At 48.2% G+C, this 25,574-nt stretch overlaps 1 protein-coding gene across 1 annotated transcript in view; it reads left to right on the plus strand.

Moving 5' to 3' along the window:
• Positions 1-15,700, plus strand: part of LOC147097537 (spliceosome RNA helicase DDX39B-like) — a 33,189-nt gene extending 17,489 nt beyond the window's left edge. The window contains exons 6-11 of the mRNA XM_085971469.1: positions 1,678-1,796; positions 7,163-7,294; positions 12,452-12,561; positions 12,721-12,865; positions 14,146-14,293; positions 15,397-15,700. Coding sequence (XP_085827595.1) covers positions 1,678-1,796; positions 7,163-7,294; positions 12,452-12,561; positions 12,721-12,865; positions 14,146-14,293; positions 15,397-15,413 — 671 coding nt within the window. The 3' untranslated portion in view covers positions 15,414-15,700. The remainder of the gene's footprint in view (positions 1-1,677; positions 1,797-7,162; positions 7,295-12,451; positions 12,562-12,720; positions 12,866-14,145; positions 14,294-15,396) is intronic.
• Positions 15,701-25,574: the final 9,874 nt, after the last annotated feature.

Here is a 25,574-nt window from a genome sequence, read left to right on the forward strand (position 1 = left end):
CCACACAGCCGATTTTAGTATCATCTGCAAACTTTTCAATCATACCCCCTATATTCAGGTCTAGATCATTGATATATACTACAAAAAGCAAGGGAGTACTGAGCCCTGCGGAACGCCACTGGAAACAGCCTTCCAGTCTCAAAAACACCCATCAACCATTACCCTCTGCTTCCTGTCTCCGAGAGTTTTGAATCCAACTTGACACTTTGCTCTGGACCCCATGGACTTTTAACTTCGTGACCAGTCTGCCATGTGGAACCTTATCAAAAGCCTTGCTAAAGTCCATATACACTACATCAAACGCACTACCCTCATCTACCCTCCTTGTTACCACCTCAAAAAATTCAATCAAGTTTGTCAGACACGACCTTCCCTTAACAAATCCGTGCTGACTATCCTTGATTAATCCGTGTCTTTCTAAATGAAGATTTATCCTGTCCTTCAGAATTCTTTCCAATAATTTTCCCACCACCGAGGTTAGGCTGACTGGCCTGTAATTATCGGTCTATCCTTTTCTCCCTTTTTAAACAAGGGTACCACATTAGCAGTCCTCCAGTCCTCCGGCACCACACCTGAAGCCAGAGAAGATTGAAAAAGGATGGTCAGGGCCTCTCTAATTTCCTCTTTTGCTTCGCTTAACAGCCTGGGATACATTTAATCCGGACCTGGGGATTGATCCACTTTTAAAGCTGCTGAAGTGTAGTAAGCCTGATTTAGGAGGGTTTTAAAAATCAGCAAAGGATGAGCAAGAAATTGATAGAGGGAGAAAATAAAATGAGAGTAAACGAGCAAGAAATATAGAAACAGATTGCAAGAGTTTTTACGAGTACGTAAAAAGGAAGAGATTAGTGAAAGTCAACATGGGTCTCTTAGAGGCAGAGACAGGAGAAATTATAACGGAATAAGGAAATGGCAGAGACGTTAAAAAAAAATAAAAAATTCTCTCTTCACAGTGGAATGAGAGTGAGGAACTTAAGTAATTAATATTACAGTAGTAACAAAAAAGTACTCGACAAACTAATGGGACTAAAAGCTGGCAAATCCTGATGGCCTACATCCTAGGGTTTTGAAAGAGGTCGCTGCAGAGATAGTGGATACATTGGTTTTGGTCTTGCAAAATTCCCTAGATTCTAGAACGGTCCCTGTGGATTGGAAGGTAGCAAATGTAACCCCGCTGTTCAAGAAAGGAGGGGAGAGAGAAAACGGAACTACAGGCAAGTTAGCCTGACATCAGTCGTTGGGAAAATTATTATTAAGGACATGGTAACAGGGCACTTGGAAAATCGCAATATGATTAGGCAGAGTCAGCATGGTTTTATGAAAGGGAAATCGTGTTTGACAAATTTATTGGCGTTTTTTGAGGGTGTAATTTGCAAGGCAGATACGGGGGAATGGTTAATGGACAGAAAACAAGAGTCGGGATAAACGGGTCATTGGCAGGGTGTAACTAGTGGAATGCTGCAAGGATTAGTACTTTGGCCTCGGCTATTTACAACCTATATTAATGACTTGGATGAAGAGACCGAGTGTAATGTAAAGTGCAAGGAATCCCAGCCCCTGGTCTGTTCCTGCAGATTCCATTAATAGTCGGACTGACTGATCAATCACTGGCATTGCCCTCGGGTATCGGATCAGCCCGTAACAGGCACTGACATTTTTGTTTTGATTTGTTTGCAGACATGCGCAGAGATGTCCAGGATATTTTCCGTCTGACTCCTCATGAAAAGCAGGTTATGATGTTCAGCGCCACCCTAAGCAAGGAGATCCGTCCCGTCTGCCGCAAGTTCATGCAGGATGTAATTATTCATCTTTCTTACCACTACCCACAAGTTTTTGATGAGCCACCATCAAGGGTGCTTGTATTCCTAAGAGTCAAGCAAGCCCCCAGTCTGGAATGGAATGGAACGGCGCGCTGCTCCTCCCTGAAGCTCATCACCACACAGTTATACCCTTTGCAAGATTTGGTTTTCACCAGCTAGCTGTAGATAGTGCAGTTTAGACTAAAGAGCCACAGGTTGTGGCAACCTTTATCCATCCACCTCTAGAAATGTTCATGGTAGGAGAGATCGTAAGCGTGTCCTTGTGGCAGACTCGTTCGTATTCGAGTCTATGTTAATAAGTTAGCACAGTTATATTGGGAAACGATCGGCAGAGTTATGGTAACACCAGGCTTCCCACAACGTTCTAGAGAAGTTAGTTGCGTTTTCCGGAAGATCAACGGTTTCGGGCGTAGACAGTTGAGGCCATCGCGTTAGCTCATTTCTCCTGATAAAGATCCGCACATTCCACTCGCTGATAGTTGCGTTTCCTGAAAGATGGTCCGGCTCAGGGTTGTGAGAGTCCCAACGCCACCCCTCCCACAGTATTCAGTCAGCAACTAGTTGCATTGTCCGGAAGATTGCGTTCGTGATCGTGAAGAATATTCTAGTTTAGTGCCCTAGCACAGTGTCCCGTTATCTGCAATCTCCAGAAGACCGGCGGGTTCGGGGCGAAGCAGCTAAAGTTTGTCAAAGTCCTGGTTTTTAGATATATTCTGAAGAGAGATGTAGTTTTAGTATCTTCAGAGGTGATCCCTGCTGTCGTCGGAACGGAAGAAGATATTCCTTTATCGCTAGGGTGCGAGCGGTGGCCAACGCAAGCAGTAGCCACTTGTGGTTAATCATGTTATCCATCCAATGGACTGGTTCACACTTTGTGCTGCTGACCTTGAGACCTGCAACGGTCAAGGATGGCTGCAAGAGGACTCCATCTTCAACCCAGCTTTACAAAGTTCCATTTCTTAATGTGGAATGGTTTGTATGCAGCGGACTGTAATGAGGTGACTGTTGGCATAGTGGCAGACTCCTGCAACCGATGGCAACCATTTTACAACCACAAAGCAACCCAATGTTGCCGAGAGCCAGGAATGGCTGGTTGGCAGATTGCCCAGTGGGCATTGCATTTAAATTGTGGTTATTGTGAATGTGCGTGGTATTTCTGGAGTGGGAATTTGAACTTTTAGTCTACGCGGTTTCCCATGAGCTGCATCTAGGCTTGTTTGGTACTTGTGGTTATGAGCAGTGAATTAGGAATGGAGATATTTTGCTGAAGCAGTATGTTTTGTTAATTCATTCCCTGCGTGGCAAGGCTGGTATTTATTGCCCATCCCTGGTTGCCAAATCTGATTAATATAACGAAGTTATAACTTCAGAGAGCGGATCAGAGTCAGCCGCATTAATGAGTCACATATAGGCTAGGCTGGGTATGTGCAGGACACTACTGTCGTTCACCAGTTGAGTTTTTAGAACAGCTTTGTCATCTCTTTTACTGATAATGTCCTTGTTTTTTGCACACTCTGCCTCTATTAATAAAGCCAATGTGCTTTAGTAACAGCCTTCTAAGATTTGTGCATATACACCCCAAAGTGTGTCTTCCTGCACCCCCTTTAAAATTGTACCGTTTAGTTTATATTGCCTCTCCTCATTCTCCCCATCATGCATCACTTCACACTTGTGTTAAATTTCCTCTCCCGTGTGTCTGCCCATTTCACCAGTCTGTCTGTGCCCTCCTGAAGTCTGCTACTATCCTCACTGTTTACTACATTTCCCAGTTTCGTATCACCTGCAAACTTTGAACAGTTGCTGGCTGATCTTTCTGTATTTCCCCCCATTCTGTCCTTCCCTGGTGTGCTGACTTGCTGGAGGGGTCCAGTTCCGTGGGCGTAGCTGCCCTTGTGCCTTGCTAACGTTGCCATTCTTGGCGTGTGAGCCTGAACATTCAGTGGGCTATTTGACCTCGCCCAATGTGAACCTTTCAGCCGGGTTGTGTTGTCCCCTGCCTGACAGAGCAGCAGCCAACTGAGCATAGACTGAATCGCAAGCAAGACCTTCTGGTCTGTATAACTTGGTGTTACACTAGGCTGTTGTTTTGCTTTAATTTAACTTGGCTGTATCCCTGTGTGACTCCAATGTATGTAGTCAAGGAGAGATGCTTCCCATAGTGTTGCTATGTGTATAGCTAGTTAAAGTCCATTGCTACGCTATGGTTGGGGCAAGCCTGTGGGCGAAAACTATTCAGAATAGCTGTTACCACAAGTACCAAACAATACTGTATTCTGTGCTGGAGTTCAACGTACCCAACAATAAAGGGGGGCGGGGGGGGGGGGACAGCTCATGGAAGTTTACTTGTGACGGATGTTGGGGTATCTGACCCATCTGAGACCAGCCAACTCATAGCGCGGGGGAGCTCCGGTGTGAGTGGTCTGGCTGGGAATGGAGCTCGGTGATTGGGAGGGGGCAGAGATCCAGCTCTATAGCTGCTGGCTATCCAAGAATGTGAGTGCTCGCCAACAACGGTTTCTCTCAATCTGGTGAAGGATGGTCATTGAGGTTAAATTACACGTCCCTGCAATGTGGGACCTGTGCCAGTTTGAAACCTGTTGCACTTGTGGGGTATGTTAATACTGTCAGCTGCATTTAGTCATTGGGAAGTTTCAGCATTTCTGTGTTTAATTTGAGGGTTTCTCCAGATTATGCAGCAGATACTGTGTTATTACAATGCTGGGTTATTCGTCATGAAATAGGTTTTAAAGTAGGAATGTTCCTTAAAAAAAAACCTTTCCATAGATTATGTGAAGATTGTGCAGGCCCTTCAGAGACACTTGGGAGTCTCTAACTTGCAAGTGATCTGTTGGCTGCATGGTTACTGGCAGTCCCTACCGCTGGTGTTTCTCCCCAAGCTTAGGGTGTTTGAACAGTCCAATTGCCTATTTCTAGTTTTGGATGTGCACTGACAGTTGTGCCAAGTGTCCCTTTTGGTATTTAAAAGTGGAGTCATGTCGAGTCTCTAGACTACCCGCTGCAACTGTGCTAAATTGTGCCAGTTATTTCCTGGTCATTGGGTGTTGGATCTGGAAGTGCCGCCCCTGTCGTGGCACCTTCGTTTAGCAGCTCGTTAGTTAACTGAATAGGTTGGTTTCCCAGGAGAAGTAAGAAATGCAACCATCTCACTGGGTCTGTTCCCCAGGACCATGTGAAGCCGTTGCACAGTAACTTCTACTGGTTGGGCAACATCAACCTGCAGACTGGTTCGCACTGTCTGTTGTGACTTGTCAGTCCCAATAATTCAGTTTGAACCTGTGTTTGGAGACAGTTTGTGGTCTGTCTGAGATGGTGAGGATGGTTTCATACTGGTTCTGGTTGCTTGTAGAAGGTTGGCCATCTACTAGAGGGCTGGGTTGACTAATGGAGATTGGTGGAAACTTCTACAAGTCAACTGATTTGATCTCCAAACTTGGAGCTCCCCTTCAAGTGCACATTTTAGCAAATAACACAAATAGAAGCATCTTAAGACATGAGTAGATAGGAACATTTTAGTACCTGTGTAGGCACCTCTCTTCTTCCCACCCCCGACCCCCCCCGCTGGGTAAAGTACCCATTCCCAGTCGCTGTCTCAGATACAGCCAGAATGCCATTGGCTAGAGGTGCGTGACTGTCACTATCTCAGTAGTGGCCACTCTGCTGGTGCCAACATGAAGCCATCTTGAGTTCAAAAGTTGAAGGGCAGGTGATGTACTGGATTCTCAGCCAGGAAATCCAGGACTGTGCCTGGATGGCACTGCGAATACAGCAATTAGCCCCAGCAGTTCCTGGGGGTGGAGCAGAGAGCGACTTGGCAGGGAATCCATTGCTGCCCAATGATCCCTGATTGAATTACATGTAAGTAGATGGTGGGTGGGTATAGTATTAGTTCAGTAGAGATGTTCTCATGATAGAATGGCACTTAAGAGCATCCTAAACTTGCGTGGAAGCTCCCTGAAACTGCAGTACTTTGGCCAGGCAGCACCTGGAGTGCACTATCCCTGAAACTGCCAGGCAGCACCTGGAGTGCACTGTCCCTGAAACTGCCAGGCAGCACCTCGAGTGCACTATCCCTGAAACTGCCAGGCAGCACCTGGAGTGCACTGTCCCTGAAACTGCCAGGCAGCACCTCGAGTGCACTATCCCTGAAACTGCCAGGCAGCACCTGGAGTGCACTGTCCCTGAAACTGCCAGGCAGCACCTCGAGTGCACTGTCCTTGAAACTGCCAGGCAGCACCTGGAGTGCACTGTCCCTGAAACTGCCAGGCAGCACCTCGAGTGCACTGTCCCTGAAACTGCCAGGCAGCACCTGGAGTGCACTATCCTTGAAACTGCCAGGCAGCACCTCGAGTGCACTGTCCCTGAAACTGCCAGGCAGCACCTGGAGTGCACTGTCCCTGAAACTGCCAGGCAGCACCTGGAGTGCACTATCCCTGAAACTGCCAGGCAGCACCTGGAGTGCACTGTCCCTGAAACTGCCAGGCAGCACCTGGAGTGCACTGTCCCTGAAACTGCCAGGCAGCACCTGGAGTGCACTGTCCCTGAAACTGCCAGGCAGCACCTGGAGTGCACTGTCCCTGAAACTGCCAGGCAGCACCTGGAGTGCACTGTCCCTGAAACTGCCAGGCAGCACCTGGAGTGCACTGTCCCTGAAACTGCCAGGCAGCACCTCGAGTGCACTGTCTAGTTCAGGTCACTGACACACAAAGGGAGACATTCACACTCTGAAAGCAGTGCAGTGGGGAGTCTGGGCACTGATCCCTAACTTCAGTCATCCTCTGAGGAAAAGCTGGGAGGCAGGGCAGAGGGGCACATTCAAACTGCCAGGGGTGAGCTTAGGCCCAATGTATGGAAGTTCTTCACAATGAAAAGCAAAGACCTCATGGAGTGGGCTTCCATGTCGAGTAGTGGAGATTAAACCTGGAATCATTTTAAGAAGCACCTGGCTGCTATGCGGCTGTAGGTTTGTTCTTGGATGGGCCAAGTGGCCTCCCTCATCTATGTGGCTGTTTTTAAAAAGGCAGTCTCTAAACTAAGAACAGCCTTTCCTGCCCTGGGTGCTTTGCTGCTATGGCACCCACGTTGACTGGATGAGCGGAGAATGTTTTCTGCCAGCTTTTAAGATTGAGGGCTGGCATCTTCCTAATTGATGCTGGAAGGCCTGGATCTTAAATTGATGCTGGAAGGCCTAGCTCTGGCCCTGAGTTGAGGTGTGTTGATGTGTTTAGCTAGGTTGGGGTTGTTGTAAAAATGGTAAATGGCCTCCAGGAGCAGAGCAAGCAGTGCATGAAATGTCACATGTCTCTGGTTTTTCTCTTGTTTAGCCCATGGAGGTGTTTGTTGACGATGAAACTAAGCTGACACTCCATGGATTGCAGCAATATTATGTTAAACTAAAGGACAATGAGAAGAACCGCAAGCTGTTTGATTTACTTGACGTCCTGGAGTTTAATCAGGTGAGAGAGTGCATCGAATGAGAATCAAGTGGAGTTTGCTTTGCGCAGCGGGTGCAGGTAAAACTCAATCATTTCCCTCTTTCTAACTAATAAGGTTTTATATTCTATTCCAGTAAAGGCAGTGGCTTGTATCTTTGGACAGCCGAGGCCAGTGGGTGTGAATTCTGAATTGGTGAGCTAACTGCTAGGGTGCAGAGTTGTGTTTCTAGAGAGGGGGCAACAGGAGCGGGCACATCACAGCCCACGTTATCAGCCTGACTTTCATGGCCGTGGGAACAGGAGGGGGCCGTTCAGCCCCTCGAGCCTGCTCTGCCATTCAACTAGATCATGATCAATCTCCATCTTGACTCTTATCTACCCGTCTTGGTTCCATAACGCTTTAATACTCTTGCCTAACAGTCGATCTCCATTTTGAAATTTTCAATTGACCCCCAGCCTCGAGAGCTTTGTGGGGGTGGGGGAGCGAGCTGCAGATTTCCACTACCCTTTGCTTTGTGTGAAGAACTGCTTCCTGACACCACCCCTGAACGGCCTGGCTCTAATTTTAAGGTTCTACCCCATTGTTCTGGTCTCTCCTACCAGAGGAAATAGTTCCTCGCTATCTACACTATCAAATCCTTTAATCATCATAAACACCTCAATTAGATCACCCCTTAATCTTCCATATCCTCAATTTAACCTTTTTAGCTCCGGTTTCATTCTGGTGAATCTGCGCTGCTCCCCCTCCCAGGCCAATATCCCCTTCCTGAGGGGCGGGGCCCTGAACTGAACCCAGTGTCCAGATGGGGTTTAACCAGAGCTCGGTACAGCTGGAACATCATTTACACCCTTTGTGTTCCAACCCCTCGAAATAAAGGCCAACATTCCATCAGCCTTTTAAATTATTTTCTGTACCTGTCCACCAGCTTTGTGATTTCTGTACATGGCCCCCCAAATCTCTGCTCCTCCACAGTTCCCAGCTTCTCATCATTTAGAAAGTTCTGAAGAATCTGTTTTTTGATGTGATACAACAAACTCTAAATGGCTGGGTTTTTTGGCTTTGGCAGAGCTCACGAACCTCGGGCTGACCTCCAGCTTCAAGTCATTGAGCTGCTGCCGATAAACAGGGCCTCCAGTCCATTGCATAGAATGTACAGCGCAGAAACAGGCCATTCGGCCCGAATAATCTCCACACCATTCTCCTCCCATTCCACCTGCCTCAGCTCAGCCTTTCAGTGTAGCTTTCTATTCCCTTTTCTCTCATACTCGTTTACATAGAAACATAGAAGATAGGAGCAGGAGTCGGCCATTCAGCCCCTCGAGCCTGCTCCACCATTCAATGAGATCATGGCTGAACATCCAAATTCAGTACCCTGTCCCTGCCTTCTCCCCATATCCCTTGATCCCTTTAGCCTTAAGAAATATATCTAACTCCTTGAATATATTTAATGAATTGGCCTCAAGTGCCTTCTGTGGCAGAGAATTCCACAGGTTCACCACTCTCTGGGTGAAGAAATTCCTCCTCATCTCTGTCCTAAAGGGCTTACCCCTTATCCTTGGACTGTGACCCCTGGTTCTGGACTCCCCCGACCATCGGGAACAGCCTTCCTGCATCTAGTCTGTCTAGTCCTGTTAGAATTTTATAAGTTTCAATGAGATCCCCTCTCATTCTTCTAAACTCCAGCGAGTATAAGCCCAATCGACCCAATCTCTCCTCATACGTCATTCCTGCCATCCCAGGTATCAGTCTGGTGAATCTTCGCTGCGCTCCCTCCATGGGAACAACATCCTTCCTCCGATAAGGTGACCAAGACTGCACACAGTACTCAAGATGTGGTCTCACCAAGGCCCTGTACAACTGCAGCAAGACATCCTTGTTCCTGTTCTCGAACACACTCACTACGAAGGCCAACATACCATTTGCCTTCTTAACCGCCTGCTGCACCTACATGCTTACCTTCAGTGACTGGTGCACAAGGACACCCAGGTCTCGTTGCACTTCCCCTTCTCCCAATCTATTGCCGTTCAGATAATCTGCCTTCCTGTTTTTGCCACCAATGTGGATAACCTCGCATTTATCCACATTATACTGCATCTGCCATGCATCTGCCCAATCACCCAACCTGTCCAAATCATACTGGTGTTTCTCGGCATCCTCCTCACCGCACATACGCCCACCTGGCTTTGTGTCGTCTGCAAACTTGGAGATAATTACATCTAGTTCCCTCGTCTAGATCATTAATATATATTGTGAATAGCTGGGGTCCCAGGACCGATCCCTGCGGTACCCCACTAGTCACTGCCTGCCACTCGGAAAAAGACCCGTTTATTCCAACTCTTTGCTTCCTGTCTGCCAACCAGTTCTCTGTCCAAGTCAGTACCTTGCCCCCAATCCCATGTGCCTTAACTTTACACGCTAATCTCTTATGCGGGACTTTATCGAAAGCCTTCTGAAAGTCCAAATACACCACATCCACTGGTTCTCCCTTATCTATGTTACCAGTTACATCCTCAAAAAATTCCAGTAAATTAGTCAAGCACGATTTACCTTTTGTAAATCCATGTTGACTTTGTCTGATCCTGTCACTGTTTTCCAAGTGCTCTGCTATTACATCTTTTATAATGGACTCTAGCATTTTCCCCACTACCAATGTCAGGCTTACTGGTCTATAATTCCCCATTTTTTCTCTACCACCTTTTTTGAATAGTGGGGTAACATTAGCTACCCTCCAATCCATGGGAACTGTTCCAGAGTCTATAGAATTTCGGAAGATGACCAGCAATGCATCTACAGCAGGTGATCAGGAAGGCCAATGGAATCTTGGCTTTTATTGCAAGGGGGATGGAGTATAAAAGCAGGGAAGTCTTGCTTCAGTTATACAGGGTACTGGTGAGGCCACACCTGGAATACTGCGTACAGTTTTGGTTTCCATATTTAAGAAAAGATATACTTGCTCTCGAGGCAGTTCAGAGAAGGTTCACTCAGTTGATTCTGGAGATGAGGGGGTTGACTTATGAGGAAAGGTTGAGTAGGTTGGGCCTCTACTCATTGGAATTCAGAAGAATGAGAGGCGATCTTATCGAAACATATAAGATTGTGAGGGGGCTTGATCGGGTGGATGTGGGGAGGATGTTTCCACTGAGACTAGAACTAGGGGGCATAATCTTAGAATAAGGGGCTGCCCTTTCAAAACTGAGATGAGGCGAAACTTCTTCACTCAGACGGTAGTAAATCTATGGAATTTGCTACCTCAGAGCTGTGGAAGCTGCGACATTAAATAAATTTAAAACGGAGATAGACAGTTTCCTAGCTGATAAGGGAATTAGGGGTTACGGGGAGTGGGCAGGGAAGTGGACGTGAGTCTAGGTTCGGATCAGCCATGATCCTATTGAATGGCGGAGCAGGCCCACTTCTGCTCCTACTTCTTATGTTCTTATTACTATTTCTAGGGCCACTTCCTTAAGTACCCTCGGATGTAGATTATCAGGCCCTGGGGATTTATCGGCCTTCAATCCCGTCAATTTCCCTATCACCATTTCCCTACAAATACTGATTTCTTTCAGTTCCTCCCTCTCATTAGACCCTATGTTCCCCGACATCTCTGGGAGGTTATTTGTGTCCTTTGTGAAGACAGGACCAAAGTATGTATTTAATTGGTCTGCCATTTCTTTGTTCCCCATTATAAATCCCCTGATTCTGACTGCAAGGGACCTACGCTTGACTTCACCAATCTTTTTCTCTTCACATATCTATAGAAGCTTTTACAGTCAGTTTTTATGTTCCCTGCCAGCTTACTTTATTTTCCTTTTGAAAGCACCTGCCTCAGCCACTTCCTGTGGCAGAGAGCTCCACATTCTAACTCCTCCTTATCTCCCCCTTGGATTTATTAGTCACTATCTTGTATTTATGGCCCCTAGTTTTGGATTCTCCCACAAATGGAAACATTCTCTCCACATGTACCCTGTCCAAAACATTCATAATTTTAAAGACCTCAATCATGTCTCCGACATCTCTTTTCTAAAGAAAAAAGCCCCAACCTGTTCAATCTTTCCCGATAGCTGTAATCTCTCCGTTGTGGTACCATCTTTGTCAATCTTTTTTGCAGTTTCTCCTGTGCTTTTGTCCTTTCTGAAAGTATGGACTCCAGAACCGTGCAAGTGTGGCCTGACCAGGGTCCTGCACAAGTTTAACATAACTTCACTACTTTTGATTCATAAGCCTAGAAATAAAGCCCAGTGCTTTGTTAGTATTTTGAATTGCTTTGCTGACCTGCGATGCTGCTTTGAATGATTTGTTCACCTGTATCCCTAGATCCCTTTGCTCTTTTACCCATTCAGTTTCTTATTTTCTGCGGTGTAGGTGATGGTTCTGTTTTTCCTACCAAAATGCATCACCTCTCATTTATCTGTTAATATTCATTTGTCACTTAACTGCCCAGTCTGCAAGTTTTCTAATGTCTTGTATTATGCTACATTGTTGTTCAGTGTTAGCTATACCCCCCCCCCCCCACCCCCAGTCTGGTATCATCTGCAAATTGAGAGTTGCTTATTCCCAAGTCCAAATCATTAAATTCTGAATAACAGTGGTTCCAGCACTGATCCTTGTAGAACACTGTTTTCTACCTTCCTCCAACATGAATAACTACCCTTTACCTCAACCCTCTGCTTTCTGGTTTTTTTAGCCAATTAGCTATCCATTCAGCTATTTGCCCCCTGACTCCACATGCTCTAACCTGTGTCACGAGCCTACCATGTGGTACTCTATCAAATGCCTCCAGCCCGATAATCCCTTTGCTGCTTTAGCACAAAACAAGAAGGCGTCACTTAGCTTCCTGGTTCCTCCTACATCTGCTACCTGTCCTTCGGTCTGGGGGCAAGGCCCAAGGCCAACTTCTGGGCACCCCTTGGAGTAGTCGAATGAGCAGGGGGTTGTGGGGATTTTAATGCTGGCGACCCACTCTTGCCACCCCTTATCCCCTCCCCCCCCCACCCCCAATCCTATGGCAATCCCCCCCCCCCCCCCCCCAGAAGCGCAAAGGGAGCGGGGATTTGGTGTTGGGGTGTCTGTCCTTTTCCCCCCACTTTGTGCCTGAGGATTAAACATTCACCAGCAATGGAGGAAAGCCAACTCCTGAAGTCTCGTTGCACATTTAATGCTGGTGTCCCTTCCCCTTGCAGGTGGTGATCTTTGTGAAGTCGGTGCAGCGCTGTGTGGCACTGGCGCAACTGCTGGTGGAGCAGAACTTCCCGGCGATTGCCATCCACCGAGGAATGGCGCAGGAGGAGAGGTGGGTATTGCTGGAGCGCCGTTCCAGAACTGTCTGTGCCCAACACGCTTCGACTGATGTTTTCATTTAATATTTATGAGACCAACATGCTTTAAAGAGGCTTTTTCACTTCCCGCAATCCCCCTCTTTCCCGTCTCTCTCGTCCCTTCTCTCCTCTAGGTTGTCCCGTTATCAGCAGTTTAAAGATTTTCAGAGACGTATTTTGGTAGCAACTAACCTGTTTGGTCGAGGAATGGACATTGAACGAGTGAATATTGTTTTCAACTATGACATGCCCGAGGACTCGGACACGTACTTGCACAGGGTGAGAATCGCTCTTCGATAAAACACTTGGATTGACGAGTTGCTGAGTGTGTTGAAACCTTATAGTTTTTGGAACTTGTACAAGATGTATAGAATCTGATTTGCCTGCACCTCTGTCCTACTCCGAATCCACTCCATATCGCTCCCCTCTCTCTACATCTTTTTCCCTTCATGGATGCAAAATGACAAAACACAAATGCTGGAAAGCTGAGACACGAGCAGAAAGGGGTGGATCTACACTGCAGGTCGATTAGTGTCTGAAGGAGCAAGTGAAAGTTCATGCTTGGTGTCTGAGGCATTGTCAGTGGTTGGCCATTCCTTGAAACTGAGACTGGGCAGTGAGTGTCGTGTGTGACATCACAGTGACACCTGGGTCTGTCCTCAGCTGACCGCTCCACAATCCAGCAGCTCTTCAGAGAGAGAGAGAGCACTGACCTCCGCCCGGAGTGTTCACTTTATTGGGGGGGGGGGAGGGGGGAAAGAGTGTGTCCATATTACGGGGGGGGGGGGGAAGTGTGTCCATATTATTTGGGGGGGGTGGGGGGGAAGTGTGTCTGTATTATGGGGGGGGGGAAGTGTGTCTGTATTATGGGGGGGGGGAAGTGTCCATATTATGGGGGGGGGGTGTCCATATTATTGGGGGGGGAGTGTCCATATTATTGGGGGGGGTGTGTCCATATTATTTGGGGGGGGGGTCTGTCCATATTATTGGGGGGGGAGTGTGTTCATATGGGGGGGGGAGAGAGTGTTCATATTATGGGGGGGGAGAGAGTTCATATTATGGGGGGGGGGGAAGAGTGTCCATATTATTGGGGGGGGGGGATTGTGTCCATATTATATGGGGGGGTGTCCATATTATTTTGGGGGGGCGGGGGGGGAGTGTGTCCCTATTATTGGGGGGAGGGGGGGAAAGAGTGTCCATATTATGACGGGGGGGGGTGTGTCCATATTATGATGGGGGGGGAAGTGTGTCCATATTATGATGGGGGGTGGGGGGGGAGTGTGTCCATATTATGATGGGGGGGGGGGTAGTGTGTCCATATTATGATTGGGGGGGGGGGGAAGTGTGTCCATATTATGATTGGGGGGGGGGAGGGGAGAGAGTGTGTCCCTATTATGGGGTCTGTGGGAATGTTCATATTTTGGGGGTCCCTACGTTTACAGGGGGCTGCTGTTCAGATCCTTGTGTCTTGGCTGGTGTATTAACCTGTTATAACCCCACGGAGTTACGTTAGGTTTAATCTGTGGCACTGAACGCCCTTTGTAACCCCTCTGCTGTAGGTTGCTCGTGCTGGTAGGTTTGGTACCAAGGGTTTGGCCATTACCTTTGTGTCTGATGAGACCGATGCGAAGGTTCTGAATGATGTACAGGATCGATTTGAAGTCAACGTTGCTGAATTGCCCGACGAAATCGACATTTCCACCTACAGTACGTAGCGAACTTCGGGCTTTCCGCAGCACAGCAAATCTCTCCGAGGGGCAACATGGGAGGGAGAGGAAGGCGGCGAGGCAAAAATGGTTTTGGAAAAAATTTCACTGGACGGGTACAACAACTGACAGCGAAGTAGGGAACAAGCAGCCAGGCTTTAGTAGAGGGAGGATGTTAGTTTTAATATTCGTTTAAAGAGATGATTCCATTTGCAGGGTTGATTACATATAGTGAATAGCTGGCCTGAGGTTGCTGGGAGCTCCCTCTTCCCACGCTGATGTAAGATTCTACACCAGGTGGTGCTACAGTGTAAAGAGAGCAAGAAAGACTTGCATTCTACATTTTCACAGCCTCAGGACCTTCCAACACGCTGCAGCAAATTAAGTACTTTTTGAAGTATAGTCACTGTTGTAATGTAGGAAACGCAGCAGCCAATTTGCGCACAGCGAGCTCCCACAAACAGCGAAGTGATAATGACCAGATAATCTGTTTATGTTGATTGAGGGATAAATATAGAACACTAGCGATAACTCCCCTGCTCCTCTTCGAAATAGTGCCATGGGATGTTTTACGTCCACCTGAGAGAACAGACAGGACTTCGGTTTAACGTCTCATCTGAAAGACTGCATCACCGGCGTTGCCGCGCTCCCTCAGTACCGCACTGAGTGTGTCCGCCTACAGTTTGTGCTCCAGTCTCGGGAGTGAGAATTGTACCCACAGCTTTCTGACTCAGAGCGTGCTGTCCACTGAGCCGCGGAGATACTACAGAGCAGAAATGTAAACCCATGGGTATCGGCGCAGCTTCAAAACCCACTCTGGATATGAGTTTCCTTTAACCTGGGAGTTTAGTGATATTGCAGGTTAGGCTGGGACACCTGTAGAGATATTTGCGATTGGTAAAATGCATCTCGCTGTTTTCTAAACTCTCATTCCCAAGGGAATCTCGAGTTGATCATACCGGTTAACCAGTTGGGGTTGTGCAGGGAGTAGATAGGTTTGGATTCTCGATTCGGTTGCGGTTCTCAGTAGATGATTTGGATTTTCTTGTCTCTGTTCAGTAGAGTTTGATGCTAAACGTTCGTGCTCACCTTCTTGTCTTGCAGTTGAACAAAGCCGATAGAGCTTAGCACCTGGTGAGGCTGGAAACTGTCCGGTGGAGATTTACTGCAGTTACTAGATGGGCATCACAGGTGCCTTTTACCTACAGGATGGGAAGATGACTTTTAAAATTCCTTTCGTCGAAAAACACTTTTTTTTAAAACTGTTTCAATGGATTGAAATTTTGTGTGGAAGAAATGGAGCTTTTATACAACATTGGATCTGTTTTAAGTTGTTTGTACATTGCTCTTTCCTGCCTGTCTTTACCTGAAGGTGGTCTGTTGGTTAATAAATCTGTTTTAAAAAATATATCCACCCGCTTTCTATGCTTTAACTGAAAAAGGGGTCAGTGTGTGTGTGGGAGAAGGGTAGGAGATGGTGCGGGAAGGGATAGGGTCATATTGAGCAGTTCAGTGTGGTGTGGAGCTCTTAATGTACTGTACGGAGGATTGTTGAGCACACATTCTAATGCCCTACACTAATATACACAGCAGTCTTACCCTTACAATTTAACAACAGTTGTATCCTGTCCGCGGGAGGTTAAATAGTGCAGTGCATGAGTACAGTAGCACAATGTTACTAGACTAGTAATCCAGAGGCCTGGACTAATGATCTAGAGATGTGAGTTAATTAAATAAATCTGAAATAAAAAGTTAGTATCAGTAATGGTGACCATGAAACTACCGGATTGTGGTAAAAACCCATCTGGTTCACTAATGTCCTTCAGGGAAGGAAATCTGCCGTCCTTACCCGGCCTGGCCTATGTTATTCCAGACCCACAGCAATGTGGTTGACTCATTAACTGCCCTCTGGAATGGCCCAGCAAGCCACTCTACCAAACTGCTACGAAAAACAAAACCGGAAGGACCACCTGTCATCTACCGAGCTACCGGCTTCAGACAGGAGAAAGGCACACCCAGCCCAGTCGGCCCTTTCAAAGTCCTCACTAACTTCTGGGGACTTGTGCCACAGACTAGTCAAGCAACAGCCTGACAGTCATACAATCATACCTTCCAGCCAAAATCCCAGACTCGTCCATTGCTATCCCATGGTGTGTTCTGCCCCACTGGCAGGACAGACACACCAGGGGTGGCGGCACAGTGGTATACAGTCGGGAGGGAGTGACCGTGGGAGTCCTCGACATTGACTCCGGACCCCATGAAGTCTCGGCTTCAGGTCAAGCATGGGCAAGGAAACCTCCTGCTGATTATCACCTACCGCCCTCCCTCAGCTGATGAATCAGTACTCCTCCATGTTGAACACAAGAAGCACAGAATGCACTCTGGGTGGGGGATTTCAATGTCCATCACCTGCACTCTGGGTGGGGGATTTCAATGTCCATCACCTGCACTCTGGATGGGGAATTTCAATGTCCATCACCTGTACTCTGGGTGGGGGACTTCAATGTCCATCACCAAGAGTGGCTCGGTAACACCACAACTGACCGAGCTGGCCGAGTCCTGAAGGACACAGCTGCCAGACTGGGCCTGCGACAGGTGGGGACACTGAGCTGGTGGTCCCCTCCAATAAATTACCACGTGTAACCCAAGGCAGAGACTCCGGAGGCATACTGATCTGGTTTAAAACAGAACTTAAGAATTACATCAAATTTATAAAAAAGGGCGAAAACCATATGTGGCTCAAACTTGAGAGGGAGATTATCTCAAACACCCAAGATGTTTACATTTGCGCACTTTATATCCCTCCAATCGATTCCCCGTACTTTAAAGAGGACACCTTCTCCAACATGGAGGGGGAAATTATCCAATACCAGGCCCAGGGGAACGTGTTGATCTGTGGGGACCTCAATTCAAGAACGGGCGAAGAACCAGACTTCACCAATAATCAGGGAAACAATTACGTTTTCGGGAATAACCACTTTGACATCCCTTCCCTTCCATACAGGCATAACTGCGACAAGCAGTCAAATACCAACGGTAAACAGCTACTACAGCTCTGTCGAAACCTGGGTCTGTACATTGTCAATGGTAGGTTCATAGGAGACCTCCGAGGAAGATCGACCTATTGCTCACCTCTTGGCTGCAGCGCAGTAGACTATATGATTACAGACTTAGACCCATCCTCTTTCAGAGCATTCACAGTCAAACCACAAACAACACTGTCAGATCACAATCAAATTACTATGTTCCTCAAAAAGACAGAAACAAACAACATAGAAACACAACCCAGTAAACTGTACAACACCAAAAAATCGTACAGATGGGCCAAAAACGACATGGAAAAATACCAGAAAACAATTAGCAATGCATCAACTCAAGCTCTCTTAGACACCTTTCTGGATAACATATACACTCACAATAAAGAAGGCGTAAACCGGGCAGTTAGTAAACTAAACAATATTTTTGATAATTTGGCAACAAATGCAAACTTGAAAGCTCGCAAGAACAAACCCAAAACAAAAAACTGAAAAATGGTTTGACCGAGATTGCCATAACATGAGGAAAAAACTTAGAAAAATATCAAACCAAAAACACAGACATCCAGAAAACGAGGAACTACGCCTTACTTATTGTCAGACACTAACTCAATACAGAAACATACTCAGAACCTGTGGTAAACCACTTTATCGTTACACTATAGTTATCACTGTTGTATTGTTATCACCGTTGTATCACGATACGAGGTCGCCTCTTGTCGCGCTGTTATACCTGGGCTGACCACCTCCGACTCCGCCCATGGCTCCACCTACCTGCCCAGGTATAAAGGTAGTCGACTGGCTGGTATTCCTCCTTGTTGGACCCGATCACCCACGAGGGTGGGCTCTGTTATTTAGTCAATAAAAACCTTTAGTTACGTTCCTAACTCGTCGCCTTTTATTGGACGAATTGATAGGTATATCAATTTTATTGACTAAATTTTAAAGATGTCTACTACTGGCCAGCCAGAAGCCCTCCCAGAAGCACAGCCACACCAGCCGGCTTGGCTGCAAGCCCTCAAACCACCGTACCTGGATCTAAACCCACAGGCAGCAAACGCAGCCCTCAACTTCAAACACTGGCTGGACTGCTTCGAATCCTACCTGGAAGAATCCGGCGCCCCGCAGAGATCCAAACTAAGACTTCTGAACGCCCAAGCGAGCCCGAGAGTATACGCACTCATACAGGACACGACTACGTACGAGGCCGCTATCAACCTACTGAAACAGCAGTACCGCAGCCCGGTAAATTACATGTACACCAGGCACCTCCTAAGATCCCGCCCGCAACAGCCAGGAGAGTCTGTAGCTGAATTTTTACGGGCGCTAAGAGCACTCGGCAGGAACTGTGACTTTAAAGCGGTGACGGCTGTTGAAAATACGGAAGATAATATCCGCGATGCCTTTGTGAAAGGCCTACGGTCCGACTACTCACGGCAAAGACTGCTTGAAGCTAAAGACCTCGACCTGGACAAAGCTGAAGCCCTCGCTCTCTCCCTGGAGGTGGCCCATCAGGACCAGGAGGCGTTTTCCAGGTACTGCTCGCGACCCTGGGACTCGGGCCCGACCCCTACCGCAATACCCTTCGCAGCGCCGCCCCCGGGACCTACCTCAGCGTCGGCGTCCCGGACCCGACCGGGCCCGCCACCCCCGGTACCGGCTCCGACATCGGGCACCCGCGATCGGGCCGCCGGCTGCTTCTTTTGCGGCCAGGAGAAGCACCCGAGGTCGCGCTGCCCAGCCAGGAACTCTACCTGCACAACCTGCAGGAAGAAAGGCCATTTCTCTAAGGCCTGCAGGAGCGGATCTTCAGAGGCCAGCAGTGCCTCATGTGAACTGTGGGGGCGGCCATCTTCTTTCACGGCAACTGAGGCCAGTATCCCCACACGTGAGTCATGGGGGCGGCCATCTTTGATCAAGGCAACCGACCCCAATAGTGCCTCATGTGAGTTATGGGGGCAGCCATCTTCTCCGCCATTTTGTCCTACCTCGTGGGAGACGCCATTTTACCCACCACGCCCGACTGCCACCGGGCCCCCGGACCCGACGACCGCCTCGCCCGCAGACGACAACGACTCGCTTACCTACACGCTAGCCTCCGTCACTCTGGATCAAGCCCGCCCACACCACCTGTCCAAGTCGATGATGGACATCAAAGTAAACGGCCACGCCACGACCTGCCTGTTCGACAGCGGAAGCACGGAGAGCTTCATCCACCCAGACACGGTGAGCCACTACTCCCTCCCTGTCCTGCCAACGCGCAACCGAATCTCGATGGCATCGAGGTCCCACGCCACGGACATTAGCGGCTACTGTGCTGTGACCTTGTCGGTTAAGGGTACAGAGTATAAAAACTTTAAACTCCTCGTCCTCCCCCAGCTCTGCGCTGCCGTCCTACTAGGGCTGGACTTCCAATCCCACCTCCAAAGTGTAACCCTAGCATACGGTGGACCCCTCCCCCCACTCACAGTCGACAACCAGCGAAGGTTAAACCGCCCACCGCGTAACACCTGCAGCCTATCCACCCTCAAGGTGCCGCCACCTTCCCTGTTCGCTAACCTCACCCCCGACTGCAAACCCGTCGCGACCAAGAGCAGGCGGTACAGCGCTGGGGACAGAGCTTTCATTTGCTCTGAGGTGCAGCGTCTCCTGAAGGAGGGCATCATCGAGGGGAGCAACAGCCCCTGGCGTGCCCAGGTCGTGGTCGTTAAGACCGGCGATAAAAATCGCCTGGTCATCGACTACAGCCAGACCATAAACAGATACACCCAGCTGGACGCATACCCCCTTCCCCGCATATCTGACATGGTCAATCAGATTGCACAATACCGCATATTCTCGACCATCGACCTTAAGTCGGCCTACCACCAACTCCCTATCCACCCCGAGGACCGCCAGTACACCGCCTTCGAGGCGAATGGGCGCCTATACCACTTCCTTAGGGTCCCCTTCGGTGTCACCAACGGGGTCTCGGTCTTCCAAAGGGAGATGGACCGGATGGTTGACCAGAACGGACTGCAGGCCACATTCCCCTACCTAGATAACGTCACCATCTGCGGCCGCGACCGGCAGGACCACGACGTGAATCTGGAGAAATTCCTCCGTACAGCCCAACGGCTGAACCTCACCTACAATAAGGAGAAATGTGTGTTTAACACCTCGCGCCTTGCCATCCTTGGCTGTGTAGTAGAGAACGGACTCATCGGCCCCGACCCCGAAAGAATGCGCCCCCTCATGGAGCTACCCCTCCCCCACTGCCCTAAGGCACTTAAGAGAACCCTGGGGCTCTTCGCCTACTATGCCCAATGGGTGCCCAATTATGCGGACAAAGCCAGACCCCTCATGAAGTCCACATCCTTCCCCCTTACGGAGGAAGCGTGCGCAGCCTTCTCCCTCATTAAGGGAGACATTGCCAAGGCCACTATGCACGCAGTGGATGAGTCCATCCCCTTCCAAGTCGAGAGCGATGCATCCGACTTCGCCCTAGCCGCCACCCTTAACCAGGAGGGGAGACCGGTGGCCTTCTTCTCAAGGACCCTACAGGGCCCTGAGATCCGACACTCGTCGGTCGAGAAGGAGGCCCAGGCGATTGTGGAGGCGGTACGACGCTGGAGGCACTACCTGGCAGGCAAACGATTTACCCTCCTTACCGACCAACGTTCGGTCGCTTTTATGTTTAATAACAAGCTGAGGGGCAAAATCAAGAATGACAAGATCTTGAGGTGGAGAATCGAGCTCTCCACCTACGATTATGATATCTTGTACCGGCCAGGTAAGCTGAACGAACCCCCCGATGCTCTGTCACGAATTACATGCGCCAGCGCGCAAAGTGATAGACTTCAGACCCTCCACAACGACCTCTGCCACCCCGGGGTCACCAGATTTTACCACTTCATTAAGGCCCGCAACCTGCCCTACTCCATCGAGGAGGTCAGGACCATAACCAGGAACTGCCAGACCTGCGCCGAGTGCAAACCGCACTTCTTTAGGCCGGACAGAGCAAGCCTGATCAAGGCCACCCGCCCCTTCGAGCGCCTGAGCATCGACTTTAAGGGGCCCCTCCCGTCCTCTGACCGTAATGTGTACTTCCTCAACATTGTTGATGAGTACTCCCGTTTCCCCTTTGCCTTCCCCTGCCCAGACATGACCAGTACCACGGTCATTAAATGCCTGAACGACCTCTTCGCCTTGTTCGGGTTCCCAAACTATATACATAGTGACCGGGGCTCCTCTTTCATGAGCGAGGAACTCCGTCAGTTCCTACTAGCGAGAGGTATTGCAGCAAGTAGGACCACCAGCTACAACCCCCAAGGGAACGGCCAGGTGGAAAGAGAGAACGCGACGGTATGGAAGGCCGTCCTCTTAGCCTTAAAGTCTAAGGGCCTCCCAACCTCCCGCTGGCAGGAAGTCCTCCCGACAGCGCTGCACTCCATCCGGTCACTACTTTGCACTGCCGTTAACGCCACCCCCCATGAACGAATGTTCGTTTTCCCCAGGAAGTCGACTACTGGAACCACTCTACCAACCTGGCTGACCTCTCCGGGGCCCGTCTTGCTGCGAAAGCACGTGAGGGCCCATAAAACAGACCCCCTGGTCGAAAGGGTGAACCTCCTGCACGCCAACCCCCAGTACGCCTACGTGGCTTACCCAGACGGGCGGGAGGACACTGTCTCCTTACGAGACCTCGCACCCTCGGGCACTCCGGAGACACCACCTTTACCCCCCCCCACCACCCCCCCAATTCCAGCCCAGGTAGACGGCATGCCGGAACCCCACGAGCCTTCGCCGACCACGCAGACACCAGCACTAACACCGGATAATGCAGCACCGCCGCTGCGACGATCGGAGAGGCTTACGAGGCCTCCGGACAGACTGACATACCAGAACTGGTAGTACACTTCACCCCGCCGGACTCAAATCTAAACAAGGGGTGAATGTGGTAAACCACTTTATCGTTACACTATAGTTATCACTGTTGTATTGTTATCACCGTTGTATCACGATACGAGGTCGCCTCTTGTCGCGCTGTTATACCTGGGCTGACCACCTCCGACTCCGCCCATGGCTCCACCTACCTGCCCAGGTATAAAGGTAGTCGACTGGCTGGTATTCCTCCTTGTTGGACCCGATCACCCACGAGGGTGGGCTCTGTTATTTAGTCAATAAAAACCTTTAGTTACGTTCCTAACTCGTCGCCTTTTATTGGACGAATTGATAGGTATATCAGAACCAAAAAAGAGCAATATATTAAGAATACACTCAGCTCCATGGAGGAATCCATTGATTCCAATTGTTTCTGGGAAAACTTGAAAACACTGCACAAAAAACAACACGACGATTTGGCCATTCAAAATGGGGACACATGGGTAAACCACTTTGAAAAATTATACCAGAAAAACACACTAAGACCAGAGCAACACCAAATATGCAAAAAACTGGAAAAGCTAGAAATGGCCATAAAAGATAACCAAAACCCGCTGGACGCCATAATAACAGAAAAAGAACTTCTTGAAAAACTCAAGGACCTGCGACCAGGAAAAGCCTGCGGGACAGACGGCATACTAAACGAGATGATTAAACACACAGACAACAAAATGAAACTGGCTATCCTAAAACTCTTCAACTTGGTTCTGAGTGTCGGTTATTTCCCTGATATCTGGAACAAAGGACTCATAACGCCCATATACAAAAGTGGGGACAAAATCGACCCAAACAACTATCGAGGCATCTGTGTAAACAGTAACCTGGGGAAGGTATTCTGTAGCATCATAAACAAAAGACTTATAAACTTCCTTGAGGAGCACAATGTCTTGAGTAAAAGCCAAATTGGATTCCTGCCAAACTATAGAACATCCGATCATATCTCCACCCTACAGACCCTAATTGACAAACACGTTCACCATAACAAAAGCAAAATCTACGCATGCTTTGTAGATTTCCAGAAGGCTTTCGACTCCATCTGGCATGACGGTTTATTCCTGAAACTTATCGAAAGCGGGGTAGGAGGGAAAACATATGATGTAATTAAATCAATGTATACAAACAACAAATGTGCAGTTAAAATTGGAGACAAACAAACAAAATACTTCCCACAGGGGCGGGGGGTGACGCAGGGCTCGCCAATCTCACCGACACTCTTTAATATTTACATAAATGGATTGGCAAAACTACTTGAACAATCTACAGCACCCGGCCTCACCCTATATGAATCCAAGGTTAAATTCCTCCTCTATGCAGACGACCTGGTTCTGCTGTCACCTACTAAAGAGAGGCTACAGCAAAACCTGGACCTGCTGGAGTCGTACTGCCAGACTTGGGCCCTGACAATAAATCCCCAAAAAACCAAAGTCCTTGTGTTCCAGCAAAGATCCAAACATCAGGGACCCAAAATAAATTTCACAGTAGGAACAAACAAAATTGAACAAACCACTAACTACACATACTTGGGCTTAAAAATCAGTTCTACGGGAAACTTCAAACTGGCTGTGAATGAACTGAAAGAGAAAGCAAGAAGGGCTTTCTATGCCATCAAAAAATCAATCCAAATAGAAATCCCAATTAGCATTTGGCTCAAAATTTTCAAATCAGTAATTGAACCAATTGCACTCTATGGCAGTGAGGTATGGGGACCGCTAACTCAACAAGAATTTGCAAAATGGGACAAACACCCAATTGAGATCCTACATGCAGAATTCTGTAAAAGTATCCTCCGGACTCAAAGGAAAACAGTAAACAATGCATGCAGGGCGGAACTAGGCCAATATCCATTAATAATCACTATCCAAAAAAGAGCCACCAAATTTTGGAATCACCTACAAATGAGCAACCCCCAATGCTATCACTACGACGCCCTGAAATGCCAAGAACTGACCATAAAGAAGAATACCCTCAGTCAACTAGTCCTGGGACTCAGTGAAGTAACTACTAACAATACTAACAATAACCAGCCCCAGGACAGTGACAGGGTAACACAAAGAATTCGACCCAACACAATCATCGCTAAGCAAAAGGAAAAATATCTGACATATTGGGCAGAAACAACAAAAACCCAAAGCAAACTCAATTGCTACTTGGCCCTAAACAGACAATACAACATAGCTGATTACCTGACCATGGTAAAGGATAACAAACTGAGAAGAACCTTGACAAGGTACAGACTTAGCGAACATAGCCTAGCGATCGAAAAAGGCAGACACAGGCAGACCAGGCTACCAAGAGAAGACAGGATATGCTCTCACTGCAGTCAGGGAGTAGTGGAGACAGAGATGCACTTCCTCACAGCCTGCGGAAAATATCAGGGCATCAGGGAGAATTTCTACCAAAAATTCTCACAAATATGCCCTGATTTCAGAAATCTGAATGACAACCAAAAACTCCCATTCCTACTGGGAGAGGAGAGAAGCTGTATAACACTGGCGGCACACTATGTTACAGCTTGCCATGAACAGAGGGACAACCAGTAAACTAAGAAAAGAATATATATAAACAATGCGAATGTATATTTATACACTCAGGGATATACCTGTTTATACACTGTATGAATAGAACTGCGTTTATGTGCTAAACCATAAATGTATTTTGATGCTTTGGCAACATAAGATGTAACTTATCATGCCAATAAAGCGATTTGAATTGTGAATTGTGAAAGAACCAACGAGGGAAAAACCTACTTGACCTCGTCCTCACCAATCTACCTGTCACAGATGCAACTGTCCATGATAGCATTGGTAGCAGTGACCACCGCACAGTCATTGTGGAGACAAAGTCCCATCTTCACACTGAGGACACCCTCCATCGTGTTGTGTGGCACTACCACTGTGCTAAATGGGATAGATTCAGAACAGATCTAGCAGCTGAAAACTGGGCATCCATGAGGTGCTGTGGGCCATCAGCAGCAACAGAATTGCGTTCCACCACAATCTGTAACCTGGTCCAGCATATCCCTCACTCTACCATTACCATCAAGCAAGGGGACAAACCCTGGTTCAATAAGGAGTGTTGAGCATGCCAGGAGCAGCACCAGGTGTACCTAAAAATGAGGTGCCAACCTGGGGAAGTTGCAACACAGGACTAGATGCATACTAAAAAGCGGAAGCAGCATGCTATAGACAGGGCTAAGCGATCCCACAATCAACAGATCAGACCAAAGCTCTGCAATCCTGCCACATCTAGTCATGAATGGTGGTGGACCATTAAACAACTAACGGGAGGAGGAGGCCCCATGAATATCCCCATCAATGATGGCGG

This window comes from Somniosus microcephalus, chromosome 31 (assembly GCF_052327205.1).
Source record: "Somniosus microcephalus isolate GS21.2 chromosome 31, FLI_Smic_1.0, whole genome shotgun sequence".
Lineage (NCBI taxonomy): Eukaryota > Metazoa > Chordata > Chondrichthyes > Squaliformes > Somniosidae > Somniosus > Somniosus microcephalus.